The sequence below is a fragment of the Pseudorasbora parva genome, chromosome 6 (assembly GCF_024679245.1).
Source record: "Pseudorasbora parva isolate DD20220531a chromosome 6, ASM2467924v1, whole genome shotgun sequence".
Taxonomy (NCBI): domain Eukaryota; kingdom Metazoa; phylum Chordata; class Actinopteri; order Cypriniformes; family Gobionidae; genus Pseudorasbora; species Pseudorasbora parva.
The window spans coordinates 26,289,610-26,315,826 of NC_090177.1; the positions used below are offsets into that span (position 1 = coordinate 26,289,610).

Genomic DNA, 26,217 nt, shown 5'->3' on the forward strand with positions numbered 1-26,217 from the left:
GTAACATAGATATTTTGTGTAAATTTAAAAGAAATGCATTACTTTAGTTACTTGAAAAAGTTACTCATAATGTGGTACCCCCAACACTTAACTGGTAACAACACTGAATAATTCAAAGAAAAGCAGAGGTAGGCTAAGCACTGTTTCCAAATCCGAAACACATTTAAGGAACAAGACATGCAAGAAAGCTAAACTAACCTGTTCAAATCCCACAGTTCTGTTTTAAAGAAAGTCAGCCACAATTATTCTTTTTTTTAAACCAGAGTACCGGAAGATCTGAGCTGTGGTGATAGACTATGCGAACTCAATACTTGCTCTCACCTTTCATTTTCACCTTCTCGAGTCACCTAATTCAATGCCACCTCGCACACCCTGTTACACAAACAAGACAGGTACCTCTCAACTAACATGCACACACACCAAAACACTTGATCACGACAAGCAGACAAAAAAGGAAATCATCCAAAAGCGTCCTTGACAGCTCATTATAGAGTCTGAGTAGTTTTCATGAAACGGAAGCTTCGTTTAAGCATTCAAAAATTTAAGGTGACTGAATAATACATTTAAAAAAAAACATTAAAAAAATGTCGAATGAGGTTAACCTTTCACAGTTATAACAAAAAATTACCTTTGGGTCTCCTCAATAAAGTATGTTTTATTTACCATACGTGATGTGTAATTTGTTTTGGTAAAAGTAACCACAGGTGAAACTGTAAGCACATCAGTCAATAAAAATGGTAAATAATTAATAACAAATTAGGTTCATCAATAAATGTGCCACATTTATAAGCATTCTCGAATCATTTTCAAGGTTCAGATTAGTCAAGCCAATTCAGATGTGAAGCGGTCCCAACTATTATACAAAATACTTTTTTGAGTTGGATGATAATTCACCAGTTTGTTTTATCTGTGTTGCTCTATACCATATGCAAGTGTTATGATTAATGTGCAAGCAAAAATATACTACATAGTATGCATTTCTGGACATTGACTATACATCTTTCTAATTCACATACAGAGGCAGACAAATCCCAAAACAAACGGTAGCACATCACTGCTCTTAACACTGTCATTCACTGACTGCTATATATATAGTTTAGTTCAGTAGTTTAGTATTAGTATGTTTCATAAACACTTAACTGCATTTTTGTATAGTTTATAGTCTTTCAAGTTATTATAACTTTATATATTCTAAATATACAAAATTACAACATAATTTTTACAAATGTGTCAATATATTTAAATAAACGACATACAAGTTTCAAAGACAAATTAAGTAATTATGAATGTACATATATAGATGTATAGCATTTAAAGGGATAGTTCACTTTGAAATTACATTTTGATATGTTTTAGCTTACCTCATGGGCATCTGAGATGTAGGATATAATACATATCCTACATATGTGCATGATATCACAGTTCATGATATCACATGACACACGTGCATGATATCACAGTTTTCTGTGATTCACGTTTTTTGTAGTTTGCACAAAAACGATTATGCTATCGTTTTTAAAAAGGTGCACTTTGAAACCCGTTTTCAAAAGCTTACATTTTCAGGTCCTCAAAACTCCATTGTTGTGTAAATGAACGGGCAAAACATATACAAATACAAAATTCCCCATTTTTAGTTGAACAAAGTGTTGCATAAATGCCCTCCATAATTTTTAGAAGATCTGTCCCTTTAAAAGAGCACACAGGTGTCACATGATGCATTCCTCTAGCCTCCTTTTCTCTGCCCCATCCTGAGTATAATGTAAGTAAGGGTATAGGTAATTATCTGACCCATGAACACACATTTTAGACAAGATACTGAATCTGAGAGAACTGCCCCCACAACCATTCATGCAAATTTTCTCCTGTAAAAAGAAGGATCTGCCTGAGCCTGGTAATGGCAGATTGCTGGTCTAAAATAGTTCATAATTTGAATTTTTTATTTCCCACAGAGCCAAACAATTTTCTCTGTCTTCCTCCGCTCACTGCTGGATGTAATAAGATGCTGGCATAGCGTATTGGCATGGTTCCTCATTTCCTTATTTTAAAGTATGCAAACAATGGCATATCGAGTTATTCAGCAGCACTCTTAACAACGTTGCAAACCAGAGTGAGAATGTAAAATTCAAGCACCCTCTCATTAAGTTCATTATGGATGTCAACATAATTTAAATTCAAGCAGGTATACTTACTTCCACTGTCCTCGGTTCCTCTAAAACACTACAGGAGCGTGCTGGCCCTCCCCAGGGGACTGATGCCAGGCACGGCATGCATAAATAATACCCTGTTTTCTGAATCTCCACACAGAACAATTACTCTTTCCAGGAGAGTTCTGTGTCATTAAAACTGAAATGTGTTTATTGGAAATACATTCAAATTCATCTTGCCTCTTGCCACTTAAACTGTCAGGTATAATTTTATGGGTACCACAGAGTGAAAAGCTGAAAAAAATGGCAACATGCCAACATTCTTCATAGTTAAATAACGATACAGAGAGGCACCTCAATAATGAATTCACACACATACATACATTATAATATTATATATATATATATATATATATATATATATATATATATATATATATATATATATATATATATATATATATATATATATAGGTAAAGTGAATAACAGAAACTGATTCTTCATCACGGCACCTTTTAGTGGGTGTGATATTAGGCAGCAAGTGAACCTTTTGCCCTCAAGGATGATGTGTTAGAAGCAGGAAGAATGGTCAAGCGTACGGATTTAAGCGAGTTGTTATGGCTAGATGACTGGGTCAGAGCATCTCTAAAACTGCAGCTCTTGTGGGCTGTTCCTGGTCTGCAGTGGTCAGTAACTATCAAAAGTGCTCCAATGAAGGAAAAGCGGTGACCCGGTGACAGGGTCATGGGCGGCCAAGACTCACTGATGCACGTGTGGAGCGAAGGCTGTCCCATTTGGTCTGATCAAACAGACGAGCATCTGCAGCTCAAATTGCTCAAGAAGTTAGAAGTTGCTGGTTTTGATAGAAAGGTGTCAGAATACACACAGACCAACACAATATTAGGAAGGTGGTCATAATGTTATGCCTGACCAGTGTGTGTATATATGTATAGAGTGGGAGAGCGAGAGATTTACATTTGGAACCACCAAATGAATTCAGTGAATTGTCATCAGTTTTAATTGAGCCTTATGATAAAACAGTTAGCGGTGACCCTGGTGTGAATAAATAACAGACTGGAACCTACATGTGTTTGTGTAAAGAAACTCATACATAATTTCACTGTTAACAGTCATAATTTTTAAATAAACCAACATTTCCCCCCATAAAAAAAAGGAATCAAAATTTTAATAAAATCTAATATGATAATAACCAACAACTTAGGAGCACATGGGCTCCTGCATAGTCTGGTTCTCCATCTGTCTTTCTCACACATTCAGATAAACACACACACACACACTCACACTCCTCTGTTCTATTTCCATATCAAATAGCGCTTGTTTTGCTCCAAACTTCCATGTTTACTTGCCTCCACTTGCAGGTGGTGTCAAGTCAGTCAGATGAAAATGAAGAGACGAGCAGTGTGTTTGTGTGTGTGCGCATGTAGGGGCTTTCTTCTTAATATTCAGAAGTTTTGCTGTGCAAAAACAACATCAGAGTTAACTTGGTTACAATTCGGGAACATGGATTAATCAAAATGGAGAGAGAGAACACAAAACATATGTACCTATGATTTCCAAAAATATTTAAAGGGATAGTACACTGAAAAACTATAACTTTGTCAACAATTTCTCATGTCGTTCCACACTTGTATGACTTTTTGGTGAAACACACAAAAATATACTTTTGGAAATATCTGTTAAATATATACTAGCGTTTGGGGTCTGTAAGATTGTTTTTAAAAATAAGTATTTTTTGCTTATCCAGGCTGTATTTATTTGATCAAAAACACAGTAAAAATAGTAACATTATAAAATATATTTAATCCAGTCTTCAGTTTCACATGATCCTTCAGAAATCATCCTGATATGCTGATTTGCTGCTCAAGAAACATTTCATATTATTAGCATCAATGTTAAAACAGTTGTAGAGATCAATATTTTTTGTAGAAACTGAGATAATTTTTTCAGGAATCTTTGATGAATAGAAAGTTCAAAAGAGCATAATTTATTGGAAATAGAAGTATTTGGGTTCTAAACCTAATGCCTTGCATCAACTGAACTCTTCTCTCAGTCTCAGTTCACAGTTCACATGTTTCTGCTCAAGTGTTTTGTTGACATATGCAGGTCTGATTTTAAAATATGCTCCTGTGAAATTATGAGCTGTCATCGCATATCCACAGAAGTGTTGCTTTACCGCGTGACCTAAACAGGGAAATAGAAAGGGAATAGAAAAGAGTCGAAATAAGCATCACCGCTGGTACATTCAGCCCAAAACATCTGGTGATGAAGCTCTGATGTGTGGTCGTGGTCAAACTGCTGACTTTATTTCTAGGTCACAGTGGGTTTCCTCCAAAGACCAGGCCTCACAACTCACCTTGGTAGTTTTGATTTTGTTCCCAGAGCTGCATGACCAGCCGGTGAGGTCAGGCAATACTTTACACTCTTCTCCATTTAAGCATGGCTCCATTTGACACCACCACTTCATCCGCACGATTGAGGCTGTGAGGGGGGAAAAAGAAAGCTGAGTGAAATGCAGTGAACAACATGTAGTACCACCAAGGAATTGATGACTGTTTTCAAAAGATATACAGGTTCAAAAATTTGAGGTAGGTAAGTTTTTGAAATAAATCTCTTTACGCTCACCAAGGCTTAATATATTTGATTAAAAATACAGTAAAAAGCTAGGCCGAGTAAACCGAGCCTGATCTGCCGTCGATTTGCCCTGCATGCAGCTCAGGCTGGAAACCTGAAAGTTTTTCTATCCTGCTTCCGTTACAAATCTGCAGGGACCAACCACGAACTGGCTACTTGGTGATATTGGCGGGTTTAACACGATGACAGAAAGAGAAGTGAGGCCAAGCAGCTTTTTTGTTTTCATTCAATACGGCGACCACCGAAGCAAAGCAATCCATTTATGCCGCAGTAGCTGCTGTTTTAAAAGATTTCAAAAGCAATTTTGGGATGTGTTTGCCTTACTACCAACCGATCTGCAAAGCAGGTCACCCGGATGGTTGGTTTGATTGATAGAAAGACTATCCAGTTTCATACAGTCATTTGAACTATGCCCGTTGATCACGCCTCTTGTGCAGGAGACAATACAGAGCAGACTCCCCTGACTAACGTTCTACAGTCCCTGACAAAAGTCTTGTCACTTGTGTACAAATTGACCTAAAGTGCCGCTGAAATATATTTTTAATCAAGATTTTTTTACAAGAAATTGCTCATTTTAATCCCAACAGCTTTTTTAATAATGTTTCAGTGAAAAACAAAACTGTCAAAAAGTATTCTAATATTCACAGCTTGGTAAAGCCCATTGAGTCAATTATTGCAAAGACATAAGTGTTGTCGCCTTGTCATATGAGCTTCCCCTGTGACTAATATTGGATCAATTAGGTCTCAGGTGTGTATAAAAAGAACCCCAGTACAGTAGTTCTTCACATCAACTGCAACTAGACCTCTGCAAACATGCCTAAGATTCACCCTGAGACTAAAGTTTTGATTATCAAGAGGCTGAAGACCAGATCCACTGCTGATGTGGCAGACACCTTCAATGTGTCTCAGCGTCAAGTACAGAGGATTAAAAAAAAAGATTTGAAGAGACTGGAGACGTTTTTGACAAGCCCAGGTCAGGCAGACCCCACAAGACAACTGCTCGAGAGGACCATTTGTTGGCTCGAAAATCCAAGGCCAGCCCATTTTCCACTGCAGCAGAGCTCCACGAGACCTGGTCACCTGAAGTCCCTGTGTCAACCAGAAGTTTGTAGGATTCTGCCTCGAAGTGGCCTCCATGGTCGAATCAGTGCCCAGAAGCCAGCACTAAACAAAAGACAATTGAAAAACCGTGTGGCATTTGCCAAGGCCCACAGCCTGCTAAAAAGATGGACGCTGGAAAAGTGGCAGAAGGTGGATTTTCAGATGAATCTTGAAATTACACCACAGTCGCCGCAAATATTGCAGGAGGCTTACTGAAGCTTGAATGGATCCGAGATTCACCCAGAAAACAGTGAAGTTTGGTGGGGGAAAAATCACGGTCTGGGGTTACATCCAGTATGGGGGTGTGCGAGATCTGCAAGATGGAAGGCAACATCAATAGTCTAAAATACCAAGAAATCTTGGCTACCTCTTATATTCCCAACCATAAAAGAGGTCAAATTCTGCAGCAGGACGGTGCTCCATCGCATACTTCCATCTCCACATCAAAGTTCCTGAAGGCAAGAAGATCAAGATGCTCCAGGATTGGCCAGCCCAGTCACCAGACATGAACATCATTGAGCATATGTGGGGTAGGATGAAAGAGGACGCATGGAAGACGAAACCAAAGAATATTGATGAACTCTGGGAGGCATGCAAGACTGCTTTCTTAGCTATTCCTGATGACTTTATCAATAAATTGTATGCATCCTTGCCAAACCGCATGGATGCAGTCCTTCAAGCTCATGGAAGTCATAATAGATAGTACATTTGGATCTCACAGCACCACAACTTAATTTACTGACATATTTTTTGTATTTGCAGTAAATTTGTTCAATTTCTGTATAGGCGACAAAACTTTTGTCTTGCCAAAATTTGACCATTTGATTAAATGATAAATATTTCTTCTGTGAAAATTATTTATTTCGGTGCATTAAACATCATTTGGGAGGGTTTTAGCTTTTTATATGAGCTATTTCTAACACCAATTGATTAATTAAAAGTCAGGTTAATATCAGGTATTTCTACAAAATAGATAAGCGACAAGACTTTTGTCAGGGACTGTATGTTCTTAAAAGATTGAGCTTATCTGGTAATAGCCAGGCAAGTAAAATGCAATATTGTGGAAATTATTACAATTTAAAATAACTGAATAAAATCCAATTTATTCCTGTGATGGCAAAGCTGAATTTTCAGCATCATTACTCCATTCTTCAGTGTCACATTATCCTTCAGAAATCATTCTAATATGATGATTTGCTGCTCAAGAAACATTTTCTTGTTATTATCAGTTATGCTGCTTAACACTTTTGTGGAAACTGAGATAACTTAAGGAATATTTAATGAATAGAAAGTTCAAAATAACGTAATTTATTTTAAATATAAGTATTTGGGTTGTCACCCATGACACATTTTTTCAGGATTCTTTGATGAACTGCATTTATTTGAAATACAAATTCTTTACAAAATAAAAAGTACTCAAAAATGGTAGGGTCTACATGCCAACGGCCACAGAGGCTCAGCCCTGCACGGCCAGCACCGCTCTGGCCCCCTGAACCACCGGCATCCTCCCTGGCAAAGTCACCCAGGCCACCCCCTTCTCCAGCCCCCCATCAGCCTCCTGGATGCCCACTCTCACACCCCTGTAGATGCATTACGCCGTGAGGACGCGCTCCCGACAGGAGGAGGGTAGTGTCACGTTTTGGCTTTGTTTAGTCTTGTTCAGAGATTTGTTTCGATGCGTTTTCTGTTCAGTTCATTTCTGAGTTTTCAATCTTGTCAATCTTCTAGTGTTTTAATTAGTATCAGTTCTCTCAGTTTCCCCACATTTGTCTCCCAAGTTACCGATTAATTAGACTCCTCCTCGTTTAAGGTGTGGCTTGTTAATTAGCTCCTCGGTTTTCGAAGCCCTCTGTTTCTGTTACCTCCTTGTCTAGTCGATGTGATTGTGCCTGTGCTTCTCCTTGGATATTCTCATGGTCTTTATGTTTGTTAGTAGATTAAAGGATTACACTTTCTTACACAGCCACACAACGTGACAGGCAGAGTATATACTGGAAAATGTACAGCTGGGCATTATCACAAAATAAACCCTGACTGGGCGATCAAGACCCAGACACTGAGTGGTGTTGTATCATCCACAAGGGGTTTGTGATAAAAAACACCTGACTTTATTATCCTGCTTATTAAATAAATATACAAGCACATTAAATATTTATTTGAGTTTAAATTATTTTATTATGTGAGAAGAAAGAGACAGCGGTAATAGGATGTTTTTTTGCCCAGAGATGATGGTCAATTGTCAAGCCGCTTTCCACAACCGACAAAATAAAGTATTCCAGAGATGCATTAAGTGTGTCCAAAATCACAAAAAAGTTCAAATAAATTGTGAAATATTGAGGTCTGGTAAATCTTCCCAGAGGCATCCAAAAATGACCATGATACACCCACATAAGTTCACTGCCCACCTCTCAGATGCACATAAACCCACTCAAACCCACACAGAGAGACAAACATGCATGCTGGAACTACACGAAAAGACGCAAGCTATGGCTGATTCATGCTCACTGCTGACAAAACTGCCCTGCTGAGGGGAGGGGGGGAAAAACAGCATATGTTGACTACATGGGTCGACTCGCTGATGGTGCGGGCTTATTAATGATCTTAACCTGGGAGACTTGCTTTGGTCAACCAGCTTCATCAAAAAAACAGTGCTGGTCTTGAAATCCATGCTGGTCTTTTCAGCAGGATATTCAGGGAGAGATCCATATGTAGTCAGCAGCTTCTTTTGAAAAAGTAAAAGGGCAATATCCTGAGTAGCACAATACATGTGCACCCGAGGCACCAGGATGTAACCATATTTTAGATATGAGAAAAATGTATGAAAGTGAATGCGGTATTACATCGGGATTTTTCTTTCAGAACAATTTTCTTAAAATTGTGTCTAAGAATGAGTTATGATGACTATGAATCAAATTCTGCATGGTTCTGCATTATCATTTACACTATGAGTTTTGCTAGAGAACAAGCTCAAGTGTCATATATGTGCAAAGAAACCTATTATATAGGGTAGCTATATTATCAAGAAATATTATTAATATTCATTAATGGTGTCATGAACTTGCTTTTTTAATTTTTTATACTGTTGTCTGAGGTCAACTAATGATGTCCGTGTGGTTTTTACATTCAAAAACATCATAACTAATAAGTAATAGGTTATTTTCTACATTGGTTTTGAGGCTCTCTCAAGAAACGCTGGGTTTTGATGGGCATGACCCACTGGAGACTTGGAAGTAAACGCCCTCGGCTAGGATTGGATAAGATTGGCATATTTAATGAGCTCAAGCTCCCTTCAGTCCCCTGTTAGTTCAGTTCATGAGGGAGAGGAAGCAACCAGAATGATTCACTCGATCACAGGGCTTGTAAACGACTTTATCAAACAAACACAATCATTTATTTCTCATCAACCTGTGATTGATGGGACTATTATTTTTATATTACACATACCCTGCAAGATCGTACGATACAAGCGCGAACCGCGTGCGCGCGCGCGCACACACACACACACACACACACACACACACACACACAGGTTAGGCACGCCGCCCTTTAGATGTCAAGAGAGAGAGAATAGCACACATCAAGAACGGACTATTAAGGGATTTATCGGCCTGCCGGGCTTTGCGAGCCCTGGTCCATACGTGTCTGAGTCCAGCGCGGTAAAGGTATGTTTCTGTTAGACACGTACACATAAGCAAAACGATCTATAACAATGAAATACTGTTAAATATAAAAACACGTTTTACTCACATAAGTGTGTTGCACCATTCCTGTCAGATCCAAATCCAGCATCGACCGGAGATTTGTTTACAAACGATTCCACAGTGAAATGAAGTGAACATGTCTTCCCCACGTCAGCTGGAACTTCATTAAAAATAAAGTTCAACCACTCATTCCTAATATTACGATCAGAAGGAAGCTCATGCAGCGACTGTGTTCTTCCACAACCAGGAATAGCTCAATGTCTTGCTATCTTCTTCAGCTTGCTGCTGCTTGCGTGGTCCCATGAGTCGGTGGGCGGGGCTACTAAACTACATGTGCTCATTATTCTGTAGAGGCGGTGTTTTGTCGCACACTGTCAGTTGAAGCACAAGACTGTTTTCTGGGCCTGGTGTCTATAAAAGCTTTTCTTTGACTAACAAGGAAGTTTTCAGCTCTGAAACTTACAGGATATTCTTATATTGACCTTTTATATATCAAAAGCTCAAGGGAAAGTTGATTTCTCAATTCATCACCCCTTTAAAATGATTAATAAGACAATGGGGATGTACAACACATCATTACCATATTAGTTGTACATATATGGATAACGGTATTTAACCATTTAACCATATATGGATATTTAACCATTGTATGAACAAAAAAAAATACAATGGAAGTCAAAGCAAACCAGAACGGATTGGTTATCAATTTTGGGTTCTACAGAAGAAAAAGTCATTACACGTCTGGAATGAGAAAGGTGAACAAACGATGACAGAATTTTTATATTTTTGAGTGGATTATTCCTTTAAGTGTACATGCTCATAATACTCACTTAAAGTGCATCTTTAATATGATTCTTTTGTGTCTATTTTAAAATTTTGTAACATACTTTAATTAAAAATTCTCGTTAGTATTGTAAGAAAACACTATTTATCTGGTCAAAAACAGCTCTGTTTTCACCAGGCCATTTCAGTGCATGTGCCTTTATTAGGGTTGGGCATTGTTTTGATTTGAACGATTCTGATTCCGAATCTTACTTTTGATTTTGGTTCTTTTTGATTCTCGATTCCGATTCTTTTAGAGGTGGAGTCAAAACTCCACATAATTCCACATGCTCCAAATATTTTTAATATAATATTATTTTTGGTCCATCTATTGAAAGTCACTTCATATGATGAAGCTTTTAAGCTTTTTCTCATATATAAACATTGATTAATTACTATTTAATTATCTCACAAATATTTGCTAACTCAATGTATTTTTTACAACGGGGTAATTGTGTTGCAATAGCTTACACACATCAAAGGGAAGCTTGATTTCAAATGGTAAATTCAATTTAAAAAGAACAAATAAACAGATTACAAACAATAGCACAAATAAATATAATAGAATAAAAGATACAAATGAAAGTAATTAAATTTAAAATAACATTGGATAATGTTCTTTATAAAAAATAAAAAATAAAAGCCTACAAATGAAACCATTAAAGATGCACAAGTTGATCAGTCAAGAGCAGTCAAGAGTCTTTTTGTAGTTTGAATAACAAATAACTGCTATCCCTTTAAGACCTAACACACGAATGGATCCTAATGACTGTACTTGTTACTCATTCTTCCTGAACTGTTTATGACTGTGTTTCCGTTGATACTCTTCAAGATGCTCACTGGGAATTTTTTTTAGTGTATTTGACCAATAATAAGCTGGACAAAAAAGCAAATGTTTGCACTTGTATGTCAGAGGTGGCTTTATTACGGTATGTGTGTGTGCACTTCAGATGTGAGCGCGAAATCTGCGGGATTAGTAGAATTATCCCGCATGAAATTCAGACCAATCACACTAACACTATCACACCGACCCAGGCTTTTTAAAAGTGAAATGAATTCACACTTTAGACCGCCGCTTACCGTGCTCCATGACTGCAAGCCAGCGCGACAAGCACTTCGGAAATCAGGTGGCCACTATGGAAACCAAAACTTACGCTTTTGGAACCGATGATCGGAATCGAAAACAAATTTTCCAAAGGATTCCGATGGCATCGTTATTTTTTTAAACGGTTCCAAGTTAGCACTGGTTCTCGATGCCCAACACTACCTTTAATGCTAATGAGCTTTGCTCACCCCGCCCCTCTGTTCTGTGGGTCGGTTTGAGAAACACACATGGAGCTGTTGCCCTTGACAACAGCAGAGGCGAAAGAATGGTGACAGGAGTCTCTGCAGACGCAACTGTGCAACTTTATCAATTTGAACCAGAGTCAGACCCGGGACAAGATGACAGCTCCAACGAAATTTGACAATTAAGGCTAAACAGGACATTTCTGACTGGTTGGTTAATGTAATGTCACTTTGATCTATCTATATTTATTGCCAGGGTAATGTTAGCGTAGTGAGATACAACTGCTATGTGTTTACTGATGTTAGTTCATTGACAGATTGATGTTACACCTAATGCCAATAAAAACTTTTTTTTCTGTTTATGTCGGTTTTTCAGTGATGCATAACGTATCTGTGCATTGCAGTAACTGTAACATTACAACATCACACGGTTGAACAGCCCGATGAGAGACAGGAGAAAATATATAAGATTAAATAAAAATACACTTGATGGATTTTAATCCTTATAGGATGATTGTTTACAGGCACTGCCAACACACATTTCCATACAATCAGCTTGTAAAAGTGCATGTACCATTATATGACCCCTTTAAATGCAAATCTTATGATGCATATCCATTTTTCATTACAACCATCACATGTTGTGATGCATAAATTCACTTGAAGCACTTAAAGAAGCATTTATACTTTAAAGGGTCCGAAATTTCATTTCGGAGGTCTCCTACAACAGGTTTACATGCATCCAAGGTCAAAAAACACTTTAATTTTCTCAAAATTTACGCTGCTGCTTCTCCTCATTTCTCAGTTTCTGAAATGGTTCAGTAAAAGATTCAGTTTCTCTAAACCCCTCCTTTGCTCTGATTGGTCAGTCGTGATTGATTTAACCTAGTCTCACATAGTCAGGTCTGGACTCCATCACAGCTTTCATTGGCCACCACTCCACAAGAGGATGTTTGACTAACCAATCACAGTTCATTTCTTTTCAGCGTCATGTTTAGGGCTGTATAAAAAAATGTATGTCAAAATGTCAATGTCCCTACAATAACAGACAAGCGTGCGCTAAATGATTAATTTGTGCAAGTTTACTTTAACAACAGAGCCACAAACTTCACATACTTTTGAAAATCTGGCGTTTAGTTGATGATCCTGGTAAGCACTCATTATAACAGTTGTAAACACGACAGCTTTCTTCCACAAGGGGGTTTGGCATCACAAATGGCTTTATTTCCAGGCGGATCGTTAAGTATCAGATGGCGATTTAGAAAATCCAGAAGTGTTTTCTGTTAAATGTGCAATATGTATCAGACATTCAGCCAACAGTCATTGTCCGTGACGTCTGAGGCTGAGACTAGGTTTACTCTATTCTGCTCAAAACATCCATTACCATATCTGAATTTCAGGGTTTCAGGATCCTTCCTTAGCACTCGATACATAAAGATATGAACAGTAATTATGGTTTTATCATATCAATTCAAGTCCAAGAACTCATAGTTTGCAGTGCAAAGTGATTTGCTTGCACAGCACAGAAAACAGTGGCATCTCGACACTTTGTCCACAACACAAACCAAACTAATCCAGACCTCATATACAACTACAGTGTTTGAGATGCTGATCACAGGTAGCCAATGAAGACCATAGATTGGCATTGTGCATACTTGTTACAAACCTACGTATGTGAATGCAGGAAGACCAGCATCACTGACGACTCATTTCAGGCATAAACAAAACACTATAGAATCAGCCATTTACTGTTTTTTTATTTAATTACTAATGACTACAGCCCCATCGACTCCCTGTGCAAATGCATTGATGACGTTGACAACTGGATGTGCCAAAACTATCTTCAGTTAAACAAAGACAAACCTGAAATCACTACATTTGAACACAAAGATGAAATTCTCAAGGTGAATGCATATCTTGAGGCTAAAGGTTTTATAACAAAAAATCAAGTCAGGAATCTTGAGCCCCTTTCACACTGCAATTCCGGCAAATACACGGAAAATGCGATCCGGCATTTGTTCCCGGGCCGCTAGATTTGGTCCATTCACACTGCCAGCGAAATACCGTAATATGTGCACTTTCACACACAACCCGTAACGGTCCCGGGTCGAGTTGACACATGACATCCTGATGTGACGTGGCGAGCGATCTCAGCTTCAGAGCGGATAGTAAGGAGCTCCGTGGTCTCGACTTGTGTCCAGTTTGCGCACATTTCTGCTTGTTTAATTTTATTTTATTTTGTATACGAACACTCTCTGCGTTTAAAACACCGACTAGCTCTTCCGGCACTGCAGGGTTGTATTATTGAAAAAAAACAAGCTCTAGGAGTCGCACGATAACTACGTACACGTTGCGGCATTAGTTTCGGCTTTTGTTCACACAGCGCTCGTTTCGGATCGAATCCCGCAATGTTACTAGGTCCCCGACCCGGGTTCAATTCGGTTGCTTTCACACAGAAGGCGACCCGGCAATGTTCCGGGAATATTGCGGGTCCGACGTGCAGTGTGAAAGGGGCTTTGGAGTGATTTTGGAGTCCGACCTGAGTTTCAGTAGTCATGTCAAAGCAATAACTAAATCAGCATGGCCTTCTCACCGGCCTTCCCAAAAAGACCATTAGACAGCTACAGCTCATACAGAACGCTGCTGCCAGGATTGTGAGCAGAACCAGAAAATATGACCATATCACACCAGTCCTCAGGTCTTTACACTGGCTTCATGTTACATCTAGGATAGATTTAAAAGTTCTACTACTTGTTTATAAATCACTCAATGACTTAGGACCTCAATACATCGCAGATATGCTGATTAAATACAAACCCAACAGATCACTCAGATCAGCAGGATCAAATCAGTTAGAAATACCAAGAGTTCACTCAAAGCAAGGAGAGTCTGCCTTTAGCTATTATGCCAGCCGCAGTTGGAACCAGCTTCCTGAACAGATCAGATGTGCTCCAACAGTAGCCACATTCAAATCCAGACTCAAAACACATCTGTTTAGCTGAGCATTTACTGAATGAGCTCTGAGCCACTGTACGTCCGACTGATTGCACCCTATCTTATCTCTTCATTCTTTTTATAATTGTTTTAGTTTACCTTTGTTCTTATCTTTGGTTATTGTTATTTTATATGTTCATTTGAGTTAAATATGATGAGTGAAAACTGGGTTTGATGGAAATAGTAAGTTTGACAATAAGGTTTGAGTATGTGGAAATCTGTGAGTGAGTCTGATGAGTGAGAATGGCTTTAACAAGAAGGTACTTGAGTAAAAAATCAGGGAATAGTGATTCAAATTGATGTTCTGAATGTGTTTGAAGGAAATAAAGAAATTAAGAAGAGGTGTTCTAATTAGGATGGTCCATGTATGTAGGCTGTAAACTGAAGGATGTTTTTTTTTAATATCAGACCACTATTGTGGATCTGACCATTTTATTTTATTTCTATTTAATTTTATTATTATTTTTATTTTTATTTTTAATTATCTTTACAACTGTTTTAACTATGCTTGTTTTAAAAAATGCATTCATACACATGGTATTCTTTTTTCTCATGCATATGTTACCACTATTGTAATTAATTTCTATGTAAAGCACTTTGAATTGCCATTGCTATGCAAATAAACTTGCCTTGCCTTACTGTAATTATTAGTTTACTGTATCAGCCAGAATTATAACATTTGTGCATGCCTATGAAAAAACTAAACAAATAGTTTTCCAGCAAAAACTTAAAACAGAGATACCTAGAGAAACAAAACGGTGTAAGGCAGTAAATCCCCCTCAAATATCTGTTGATTGAAAAGTCAACAAACTGTCAGAGTAGGATTAGATTTACAACTCGAAGCCTAAATCTAAGGAGAGTGCCAGCTTGAGAATGCCAATATTGCTGGAGTTAAAACAAAAGCAGCCTGTTTCTGAAAATAATACAAAATCTAACAGGGGTTTGCAAACAATCACTGCAGCTTATGCTGTACTAAGTATTTTTTAGTTTAGTTTGACCAATATGACAGTGATCATAGACTGGGTTGACACCTATTGGTGTAGATGCAGCATGACATAAAAATATAAAAAGCTGTGACTGATGCAGTTACTCATGATTCATTTATTCTTAAACCCAAAGTGTACAATAATAGGAGATTAATGAGATAAAGACATACCATCTACACACGAAGGTAGGGTGTGGGTAGTCCCAGCAACCTGTCCAGGGAAACAGGAGCACTTGACCGTCTGAGACCTCTCCTCTATTTTATTCTTATTACAGCACCGATGAGCCGCCACCACTTCACAGGTACCCGGCTTTACCTCAGACCAACCTAAAAATTGACAGAAAGACAGTTAGAGATAGTAGAGCCTTATTTCATGCAGAATATGTTATTTTGTGCACACATCTTAAAATATTGTGAAACAGAGGCACAGATAACATTATTTGTAACGTCCTGGCGCCCTCACATGGACATACACAACACTACAATTACTCAAGGACTGTAATCCAGGGATTTTATTAAAAGCAGCACAGAGATATTAAAATGTAACATATAAACATATATGGCCATTTCATATAAATACAAATGATACAAATAAATAAAACAATATGTATTAAAAAACTGTGTCAAAATGTCACAAGAACACCATCTTGACATTTATCAGGATTATCATTAACTAATACTAAAACTATTAAAAACATTTCTGTTAGTGTTGCAATGGCAATAAACTGAAACTAATTTAAGTTGAAGCTCTAAAAGGATTAACCTGGAAATAAAGATAAATAACTAAAACTGAAATGAAAATAAATTCAACCAAAATAGCAATAAAAAAACAAAACAAAACAAAAACTGAAGCACATAACAAAATAGCAACAAAAAGTAAAATTGACATGAGATTTAAAAAAAAAAAAGCTAATTTAACATTTAACTAAAAATGACTAAGAGACCATAAAGTGGCTAAAAAGTCAAATATAATATACAAACACACTGTATGTATGTATATATATATATATATATATATATATATATATATATATATATATATATATATATATATATATATATATATATATATATATATATATATATACAGTATATTTAGTTGACGTTTTTATGAATACTTTTTAAGCTAGCAGCCACCTCATGATCTTTTAGATTCACTATGTTCATGACTGAATGAGTTATAAGTGAGTGGCAAATGGTTCTTTAGCAGTTATTAGCGATGGTCTGACTGTGCTCCCAGTTGGGCCATATAAGTATGTGTCCAGTGTGTGTAATGAGACCTAAGGGAAACGACAAGACAAAAGAGGGAGGGGGGGAGAAAGAGAGAGGGAGATGTTGCACTAGTTGGCTTAGCTTACCGGTTTGCCCTCGAGACTTTTGGTTGCTGCTGGACACTGACTGTGAGCACAGGAGCCACACACACAAAAGCAGGACAGCCCTTGATTTCTGTCTTACTTTACTCCTGTAGACAAGCTTCACGCAGATTTCTGTTTGCCAGGGCATGCTTGCATTTTCCTATGCTAAAAAAAAGGATTGTATTTTGTCTTGATCATTATTTTAATAAATATGCATGCATAATGTGTTTCTACTATGGCCTTGTTTCTATAACATATTTTAAAACAACATAATGTGACCAAAGTTTCAGACAAAAACAGTAACTAACAAGAAATGTAAATATAATTTTGTGCATTTAATAATACTTATGAACCATTGTCATTGCTCTGCCCCAATATCAAAATGGCAGATCTTAAGAAAGAAAGAGGAAAAGCTGGATTTAGTTAGGCTAGGATTTAGTAGGACACTTGTGAGGGAAATAAATTACTGTTAGTGATCAGTGTCAGTATTACTGTCAAGTCCCTGGATTAATCTGATCTTCCATCTCCCTATCTGCAACTCTGCCATGGCTAGTGTCTTTAAATGCAAGTGCTCATAGTACCTGACTATGGAAGACAGCTCCCTGGTGCTTTTACAGGTCTCCCTGGGAATATAACAATAAAAATGTAGGATAACATTCATAATATTCAGGATATTCACATATTTTTAAAGCACAGAAGCAACTTCACAAACTGCAGATCTGTCCAGATCCACTCGCTTTCTAGCTCATTGTGTATGCAACTGGCAGGATGTGAAATTAATAAACAGAATAAGAAAAACACTCTTAAGACTATATATTAGACCAAAACATGATAGAATAAAGCAGATTCAAGGATGTGATTAATTTGGTTAAAACTAATTTCTTTCGATTTTAAATTTAAAAAAGTGTTGTTGTTTAAATAAATAAGTCTTAAAATGAAGAGGCTTGGAATATATTTGTTGATGTCGTAGCAATACAATACAGAGGTTAAACGAGAAAGACATTAACGTATTCAAACCAATATATCAAGAAAATATGCTATTATTTAAATAACTTATTAATTTAGACACTTTCTGACTCAAACACGTAATTGTGATAAATCAGACTAAATTAAGATGAGCTGATTTGCGAAGTTCAGTTTAATAGTGCTTTTCTGTTATTTATATTCTGGTTACCTATATGAATGCGAGGGTTAAAATTAAGCTAATGCGATATCTGTGTGCAGTTTACATAGTAGCCCATTACGTCGCCTACATCGTTAACTTTGTTCATCTTTGTAGTCTATCGCGGACTTACAAAACGCAGCCACACGGAATTTATGTTACTCGTAATTTTCACGAACACAATGTTTGAAGATAATTTTGTAAACGACTGGAAAAATGAGTCGCCTTACCTGTATTTCCACAGGAAAACAATATCCCTCCGAATCATAGGGTGCTCGTTCAGTGCTGGTTTAGAAACGTCCTCAGGAAGACGCTCACTGCAAGTGTCAAACTTAATCAAGAGACCATCTGTTCACATGCAGATCTTTTCTATTACTACTCTAAAGGCGATTACTTGTGTTAGTTACTCGAAGGACAAGGATATTTATTTAATAGCTCGTCTTGAACTTATGACAGTTTCGGGAAGATATTTTATTATACAGATTTGTATTCATATTAGCATTTCCATATTAATGTTCATTAACAACACCAATAAAAATGATTTTTGTAAATAATTATATTCAGAAATGTTTTAATATTAGGGTGTTTTATGGTGTATGTTTATTTTGGTATAAATAAATTTAAGTGTAAACAGCTCAACTTTGGAGTGTGGAATTTGGGCTTTTTTGTTGACATTTTGTAAATTCAACTTGACTGGACAACTACAAACAAAACACTGTGTACAAAGAAAAAAATATTTATTAATTGACTGAAGATGACAAGCTTTAATTAAATCTGCTTCAGAGTCTAGCATCTGTCTTCTCTGTATCTTCATAATCACACCTGCTGTCGTCCATCACCATCTCCAGTGCCTTCCAGGGATTCTAACTGGCCCCCAATGTCTTGCAGTGACCCTCACCAGCCTTAATGTCTTGCAGTGACCATCACTAGCCCCTTGTGTCTTGCAGTAAACCTTCACCGGCCCAAGTGCTGTGACCTTTACTGACCCCAGTGCCTTGCAATGACCCTCACCAGCCCTACTGTCTTCCAGTGACCCTCACTGACCCTAATGTCTTCCGGTGACCCTCACCAGCCCTAATGTCTTGCTGTGACTCTCACCGGCTCCAATGTCATCTGGTGACCCTCTCTGGACCCAGTGTCTTGCGGTGCCAGCCTGAATGTCTTGCCATGACCTTCACCGGCCTCACTGTCTTCTAATGACCCTCACCGACCTCAGTGTCTTGCAGTCAGGGTCACCTATGTCCAGGTTTCCTCTGCACTCTCTGTGTTGTCACTATGTGGTGAAGGAATAAAAAAGAAAGAAAACCGATTATGTTTGTTCACTCAACACATTGATTACCTGTATAACTAAATGTACCTGGGCATATTCACAGGAAAACAATCATAACATTCTCTTTCTCACTCATTCATAAAAATGTTTTATAAAGATCCTGCCACATACCTGCCAATGCAGGAGCAAATCATTTTCACAAATCTTTTTTTAAATCGCCGAAGTTTTCCAATTTTAGGGAGCTTTGATCTGGAAAATATATACACATAAGCATAAGGATGGTCTGACAAGCATTCTATAATAAAGATTCATGATAAACCCATAATGACCAGCATCCATTATGGCCAGTGTGTGTTTTCTCAGCGTACGTACCGGATTTCTGTGAGTGGTGGTTGTTTGACACACTCTTCATCAGTTAAGTCCCCTGCCTCCTCAAACACACAAACAAATTTCTAAGCATTTTAAATCTCTCATACACTCTTACACACTAGCAATGACTAATAGTAATAGTTTAACAATATTCTGATTAAATTCATAACCCAATCACACACAGATACAAGTATAATCTGAAACAAACTTAAAACACAGTATAAACTCACTGCTGTGTTGCCACCGGTGGATGCATGAGGGTAAATGTTTGGCAGCAAATGTTTCAGGTTGTTGAGCAGGTGCTCAGTCAAAGTGTTACACAGAGCCTGATCCTCAACCATGGTGGGGCAGAGAGGAACACTGCACACAGATAACACATGTCACATTACTATAGGACACCTTAGCCCCTGAGTTACATTGCAATGTGATATCAGATTAATTCACAAATACAAACACTTACTGAAAGATGGTGGGTCCAAAAACTATTGACAAGTTCTTGGATGTCATAAGATTTAGATGACTGTTAGCAGCCACACGGGCCAGGAAGAATAGCAGGTAGGAGAGGACGTTAAAATGTTCCTCAGGAAGACTGTTCAGGATCGTCCTCACAGCCTGATTCAGTTCTTCATCTTCTGAGTCTGCAAGAGAAAGGATTCAAGAAAATTTAGTCCGATTTGATAAATCAATTTTGTTGTGCAGCAGGAACCCAAAATGTTCACTTACCCCTGAACACCTTTAGCAGTTGTGTCATGTGTAGCTCTGGAATAAGTCCACCAGGCAACTCCCTGAGGAAAAGTTTTAATAAGGAGGCAGGAGTAGGAATATCCCCACTGTCAAACTCTGGAAATCCTCCTTGATCAAAACTTTTCCTTAAATCTTTGCAGCGTTTCACTTTTCCACCAACCCTGAACAGCCCACTCTCGCTGAGACCTAAACACAAACACACATTATCTCAGCACAGATGTGATCATTGACCAACACTGAGAGTGAGAAACACACGGCACTCACCATGCTTCTCCACAAACTCCACCATGTGCATGAGCGAAAGAGGAAGACCCTGTCTCATCTGTCCACTCTTCCTCAGGTCAATCAGGGGCACACCAAACACAGCTCTCTGTGTTTCCACCTGCACAAGGCAAAAATTCATAAATAAATAAAAATAATTCAGGACAGTTTAGCCTACTGGGAAATATTGTAACGTTACTGCACAGAATGCACATATGTTTAACGTTACATGAAGCTAACAAGTAAGTTATGCATTTCAGTAACAAAGAGTGTATAGTCAGGAAACATAATTTTTTATAATGATTATAATAGCGGTTCTCCATAGGCTACACTAACACCAATTTACAGCATCAGTTCGTCAGTTCATTTTAATATTTAACAATTAAAACAAGACTCAAAATATAATAATGGGAATGTTTAGGAATTTCAAAACACAAATTTATAAAGGTCTTTACTGGCTGTAAGTATTTATAAATGATATCGCATACTTACACACACTGATAAAACACCGATCTCTCCCATTTTCATGAAATGATCATGAAAGTGTGAAAGTGTTTGTTGTTGTTATTGAGTGCCGCGCTGTGAACCAATCAGTGTCCGAAGCCGAGAGTCAAAACCAGAAAAGTGTCAAAAACGGGAATCCAAAATTGTCAAAAATCGTGCGTCAAAAACAGAAGGGAGTCAAAAACCAAGAGCCAAAATGTGTCGCCAATCCAAAGCCGATAGTCAAAGTCCGAAATAGAGTCAAAAACCGAAGATCAATACTCAAGAATATTCAATAAATGTAGAAACTCGCCAAACGCAAAAAACCACACCAACTACATCAATCGCCAAATCACCCAACAGAGATGTATAGTGCTGAATGTTTATATGTAGCTAGGCTACCTCCTGCAGCAACTCACGTCATAATAGCGCTTTTTGGAATCTGCGGAAGTCTAGTTGAGTTAACAACCATCAAAATACATAAATGTAAATAAGAAACTTTTAAAGGGTTAGTTCACCCAAAAATGGAAATTCTGTCATTAATTACTTACCCTCATCATTTAGTTCAACTCCCGTAAGAGCTTTGTTCATTTTCGGAACACAATGAAGATATTTTTGTGGAAATCCGATGGCTCAAAAATGCCTCCATTGACACCAATGTAATTTCCTCACATAAGACAATTAGTCACACTACGGTTGTACAATAATTTTATGAAGCGTAAAATTTTGAATTTTACTTAATAACGACGTATTAAAAACATGGCCGATTTCAAAACAAAGCTATCAGCGTAACATTAGCGACAGCTCGCGATCGCGTGTCAAGGTCAAACCGCCAAACTGCTGAAATCACTTGACTTGACTTTGGCGATCCGTTTTTTGGGTGAACTAGGCGGCATATTTTCAATAATTAAACACAAACATTTTTTTCCCCAATAGAGTTTAAACAGCTACAAAACTGTGTCGTTTATTTAGTCTAAATTTAACTAACAAATAAACTTGCAAAAAAAACAATTTCAGAGAAGGGTTTTATTAGAGGGCAATTTCATACACAAACAAATGCTAAAATAATATGTAGCCTACATAGCAAATTTAATGGTAAAAGCATTTATTCATCTAATACTTGAAGCACCATATAGGAGGCATTACCAGGTGGAAACAGGCTTTTTTATTTCTCAAACCATATGCCAATAGACGTTCAAACACTGCAGGCTATTTTTTGCTGTGTATAAAACAATACGCTTCAAATGATTGCTCGTAGGCTATATATATATGTTATGCACTAGCCTACATTAATAACAAGATCAGATGCTTGTTTTGTGAGAAAAAAAGAAGAAAAAACTAACTAACCCTGACCTGTCAGTGTCACAGCAGTATCCCTCTTCCCGCCACAATTTTTGAAGGGTTAGTTCGACCACAAATTTAAATTAGCCCATGATTTAGGCCTGCTCACACTTAAGTCATCCTAGGTGTATATGACATTCTTCTTTCAGACAAATAAAATCAGTTATATTTAAAAAAAAATAAAAAAGTCCTGCTAATCCAAGCATTGATGGCAGTGAATTGTTGCCTCGGGGGGTGGAGTGGGGGTTTAATAATGATCTTCTGAAGCAAAGTGGACTTTGACTTTTTATTTTATTTTATTTAGATAAAATAAAGTATATCCTGAGGTATATTCCCATTATTTTTTTAATTATCATACCAGGGTGACTACATGCTACATGAAATTGTCACTATGACGTCTTGTTTCACAGGAATATAAAGATGAGCAAATGCCAAGGCCAAATTCACTTAATCATTCATCACAATGAGTTCAACCAAAGAATATGTGTGTGTGTGTGTGTGTGTGTGTGTGTGTGTGTGTGTGTGTGTGTGTGTGTGTGTGTGTGTGTGTGTGTGTGTGTGTGTGTGTGTGTGTGTGTGTGTGTGTGCGTGCGTGCGTGTGTGTGTGTGTAGATAAAAAATATTGTTGGCCTTCACAAAATAGAAAGCGGCTTTAGGAAAATAGCTAAAACATTGAAAATTCCCATTTCCACCATCAGGGCAATAATTAAGACGTTTCAATCAACTAAAGATGTTACGAATCTGCCTGGAAGAGGATGTGTTGAATGGCCAAAGAATCTCCAAGGTTCACAGATGGAGAATTGCAGAGATTAGTTGAGTCTTAGGCTCAGAAAGCCAAAACCTTTTTTTAAATTTCAAACAACCCCTACATCACCACATGTTGTTTGGGAGGGATTCAAGAAAAAATCCTTCTAGCTCATTCACAAACAAACTCAGTTGTCAGACATGACTGAAAATTCAAAAGGGACCAGGTTCTGTGGTCAGATAAAACTATACAAAGAGCTTTTTGGCAGCAAACCCAAGGTTTTTGGTGCAAACAGGGATAAAAAGTACCACATGCCCATAGTTAAAAATAGGATCTTTATTGTTATTGGCCTATTACTTTGCTGGAGGTTCTGGACCTCTTGTTCAGATACATGGTATTATGGATTCTAGCAAATACCAACAGATAAAAAATCTAAATCTCACAGCCTCTGCTATAGGAAGATATTAATGGGCCGTGGTTGGATCTTCCATCAGAACAATTATCCAAAACAAACATCAAAATCAACACAAAAATGTGTCACTGAGAACAAAATGAAGCTTCTGCCATGGCCAGCCTAACATGAACCCTAAAGAAAATAAGTGGGGTGAACTGAAGGGAAGCACCAACATGGAATCTGAAGGATCTGGAGAGATTTGCAGGAATAGTCTCTGATCTCTTCTCAGGTGTTCTCATCAGGAATTACAGAAGACGACTCAGAGCTGTTATCTTGGCAAAAGGAGGTTGCAAAAAGTATTTAATAAAAGGGTGCCAATAATTATGGCCTATGTGTTTTCTGTTTTGGAAGATAACATTTATTTCATAATGTGATTCATTGTTTTACTTCAATGAAAGGGTAGATTTTTGTAATTTCTTTTTAATAAAAGATCAAAGGGATAAACAATGCAGATTTATTTTTAACAGTCATATTTGATAATATTTACAAGTGGTGCCAATAATTCACTGTACCTCCAAAACGTTTGTCTTTGGGCCTCTGCAGAACTCTCAGGTACTCTATGCAGTTCTCTGGTAGACATGGCACTGACAATACACACGCATTTCATCTCAATATTTACAAGTGTTGCAGAGTATAGTGATGCACACTTGGTCAGGTCAAAGAAAACTCTTAATTTAAAATGATGCATGGAATTAACAGCATAAAAGTTCAATGTGAGGGTGAGACTGGCCTTCTTGTGGTGAGCTCCAGTGTACAATCTATATGGGCTGTCATTCCGGCAGGATGACTCTTGCATTCCTCTTAAGGCCCGCTGTCCCTCCATCTATCAGAGGAATGATAGACCTGGGCTCCAAAACTCCATCTTCATATAAAAGAGCAGGGACATCTGAGGAGAGACCACACCAGCTAATTCAACCAAAACTCATCTATTGGGGCTTATATATACTTTTATATATATGGCACAAAGTATATGGTAAGGGGATGAGATGTCCCCGTTTTCCGGGGACAGTCATGTTTTTGATGTCTTGTCCCCATCTAGAGCTGACCTTAGAAATGTCCCGGTTTTACATCATGCAAATACTGAAAAAAGCCAGACAAAAACGGTGGTGCAACTACACTGATTACATAAAGAACTTAACTTGGACAAAAGCACTATTCTCATCATTCATCAAAAAAAGACGTTATCAGATTGAAGGTAATTGCATAAAAAAAGTCAGGTGAAAATTAACCAATTACATTTTCTGCTTAGTGTGAGCCTAAAATGCTAATAATAAGCCTAATTAGGGACAGTGAAGTTCAATTTCCAAAAGCACAAATGTAAAATAATATTTCAAAAGTTGTAATTAATGGAAACAGTATATTTTGTTTGTGACAATAACTAAATATTATTAAAAAATGTTTCAAATATTTTTTAATACATCATTTATTTTATTTTTGTAAAGTTGTTTTATTTGTTAGTCATTATTTTGTTACAATATAATATATGTTAGCAATCTGTTTGCTATTTCAGCCTCCGTCCATATTTGCCATTTTTTCAGAGTGTAATTTTTGGTGAATTGTATTAAAACAAGTAAGGGTTTTATTACAGGCATTATACTAATTATTAACTATAATAATACTATAATAATAATAATAATTAATAATAATAATTAAATAATACATATACATTTTTAATATATAATGTGCACCACTGAATAAACTACAGGGGTGCATATTCTTTTTCTCCTAGAATTTTTTTTAACATATTTTAAATAAATATAAAATTCTACAGAATATGAAATGTTCCTATATTTTGTTTACCCTGAACTTTTGAAGCTGCACTTGAGAAAGTTCACTAACTACTGCAGTGAGCTCAAGAATAGGCTTTAGCAGAAGTCAAATACAATCCACTGAGGGAAAAAGGATGATGTATCAGAACTGACCAGCATCCCATTGATCCAGCGCCTGGCAATAATTGAGTCTGGCCACAAACTATAATATGAAACTCTACAGGAAAAAGCATCACAGACCAGGCCACACATTCTATAAACATCAGAGATAGTTTCAAATAAAAAAAAGTGGACCATCTATAAAATGAGGTATCAAAATATTTAATAAAATTATGTTTTTTCATAGAGACATTAAATTATTTGTGTTTCTAAACACAAATTCCTAGTCGTAGCAGACTTGCAAGTCATATAACTTGGATAAGAAAATGATATGGTACAACATTATGTTCAAGAATACGCATGGTTTATAAACTCAGCTGCCACATCTGCTTTAGGTTGTCCAACATCAAATATCTGTTTCAAGATGCACACAGGGAACCTGGGGTTGAGGTTGGAGACATCAATGATGTCCATAACA

The 26,217-nt window shown here is 37.3% G+C and overlaps 2 protein-coding genes across 4 annotated transcripts; both read right to left on the reverse strand.

The window, feature by feature from the left end:
* Positions 1–3,933: 3,933 nt before the first annotated feature.
* LOC137079345 (chemokine-like protein TAFA-4) lies at positions 3,934–19,435 on the reverse strand. Of its 3 annotated transcripts, XM_067447320.1 has the most exons (7): positions 19,303–19,420; positions 18,435–18,521; positions 17,624–17,665; positions 17,046–17,207; positions 15,859–16,014; positions 4,520–4,644; positions 3,935–4,347 (listed from the first exon to the last, which is right to left on the reverse strand). In XM_067447320.1, exons 4-7 carry the CDS (start codon positions 17,188–17,190, stop codon positions 4,336–4,338), a joined length of 438 nt encoding a protein of 145 aa, XP_067303421.1. In that variant the 5' UTR covers positions 17,191–17,207; positions 17,624–17,665; positions 18,435–18,521; positions 19,303–19,420; the 3' UTR covers positions 3,935–4,335. The 3 variants fall into 3 exon arrangements, with proteins under 3 accessions (XP_067303422.1, XP_067303421.1, XP_067303420.1); XM_067447319.1 differs by lacking the exon at positions 18,435–18,521 and having other exon boundaries at positions 19,303–19,435; XM_067447321.1 differs by lacking the exons at positions 17,624–17,665; positions 18,435–18,521 and having other exon boundaries at positions 3,934–4,347.
* LOC137079343 (protein FAM13A-like) lies at positions 19,357–24,857 on the reverse strand. Its single transcript, XM_067447318.1, has 8 exons — positions 24,384–24,857; positions 20,852–20,969; positions 20,567–20,773; positions 20,304–20,481; positions 20,074–20,203; positions 19,847–19,905; positions 19,646–19,723; positions 19,357–19,477 (listed from the first exon to the last, which is right to left on the reverse strand). The coding sequence occupies exons 2-8, from the start codon at positions 20,907–20,909 to the stop codon at positions 19,441–19,443; spliced, it is 747 nt and encodes a 248-aa protein (XP_067303419.1). The 5' UTR covers positions 20,910–20,969; positions 24,384–24,857; the 3' UTR covers positions 19,357–19,440.
* Positions 24,858–26,217: the final 1,360 nt, after the last annotated feature.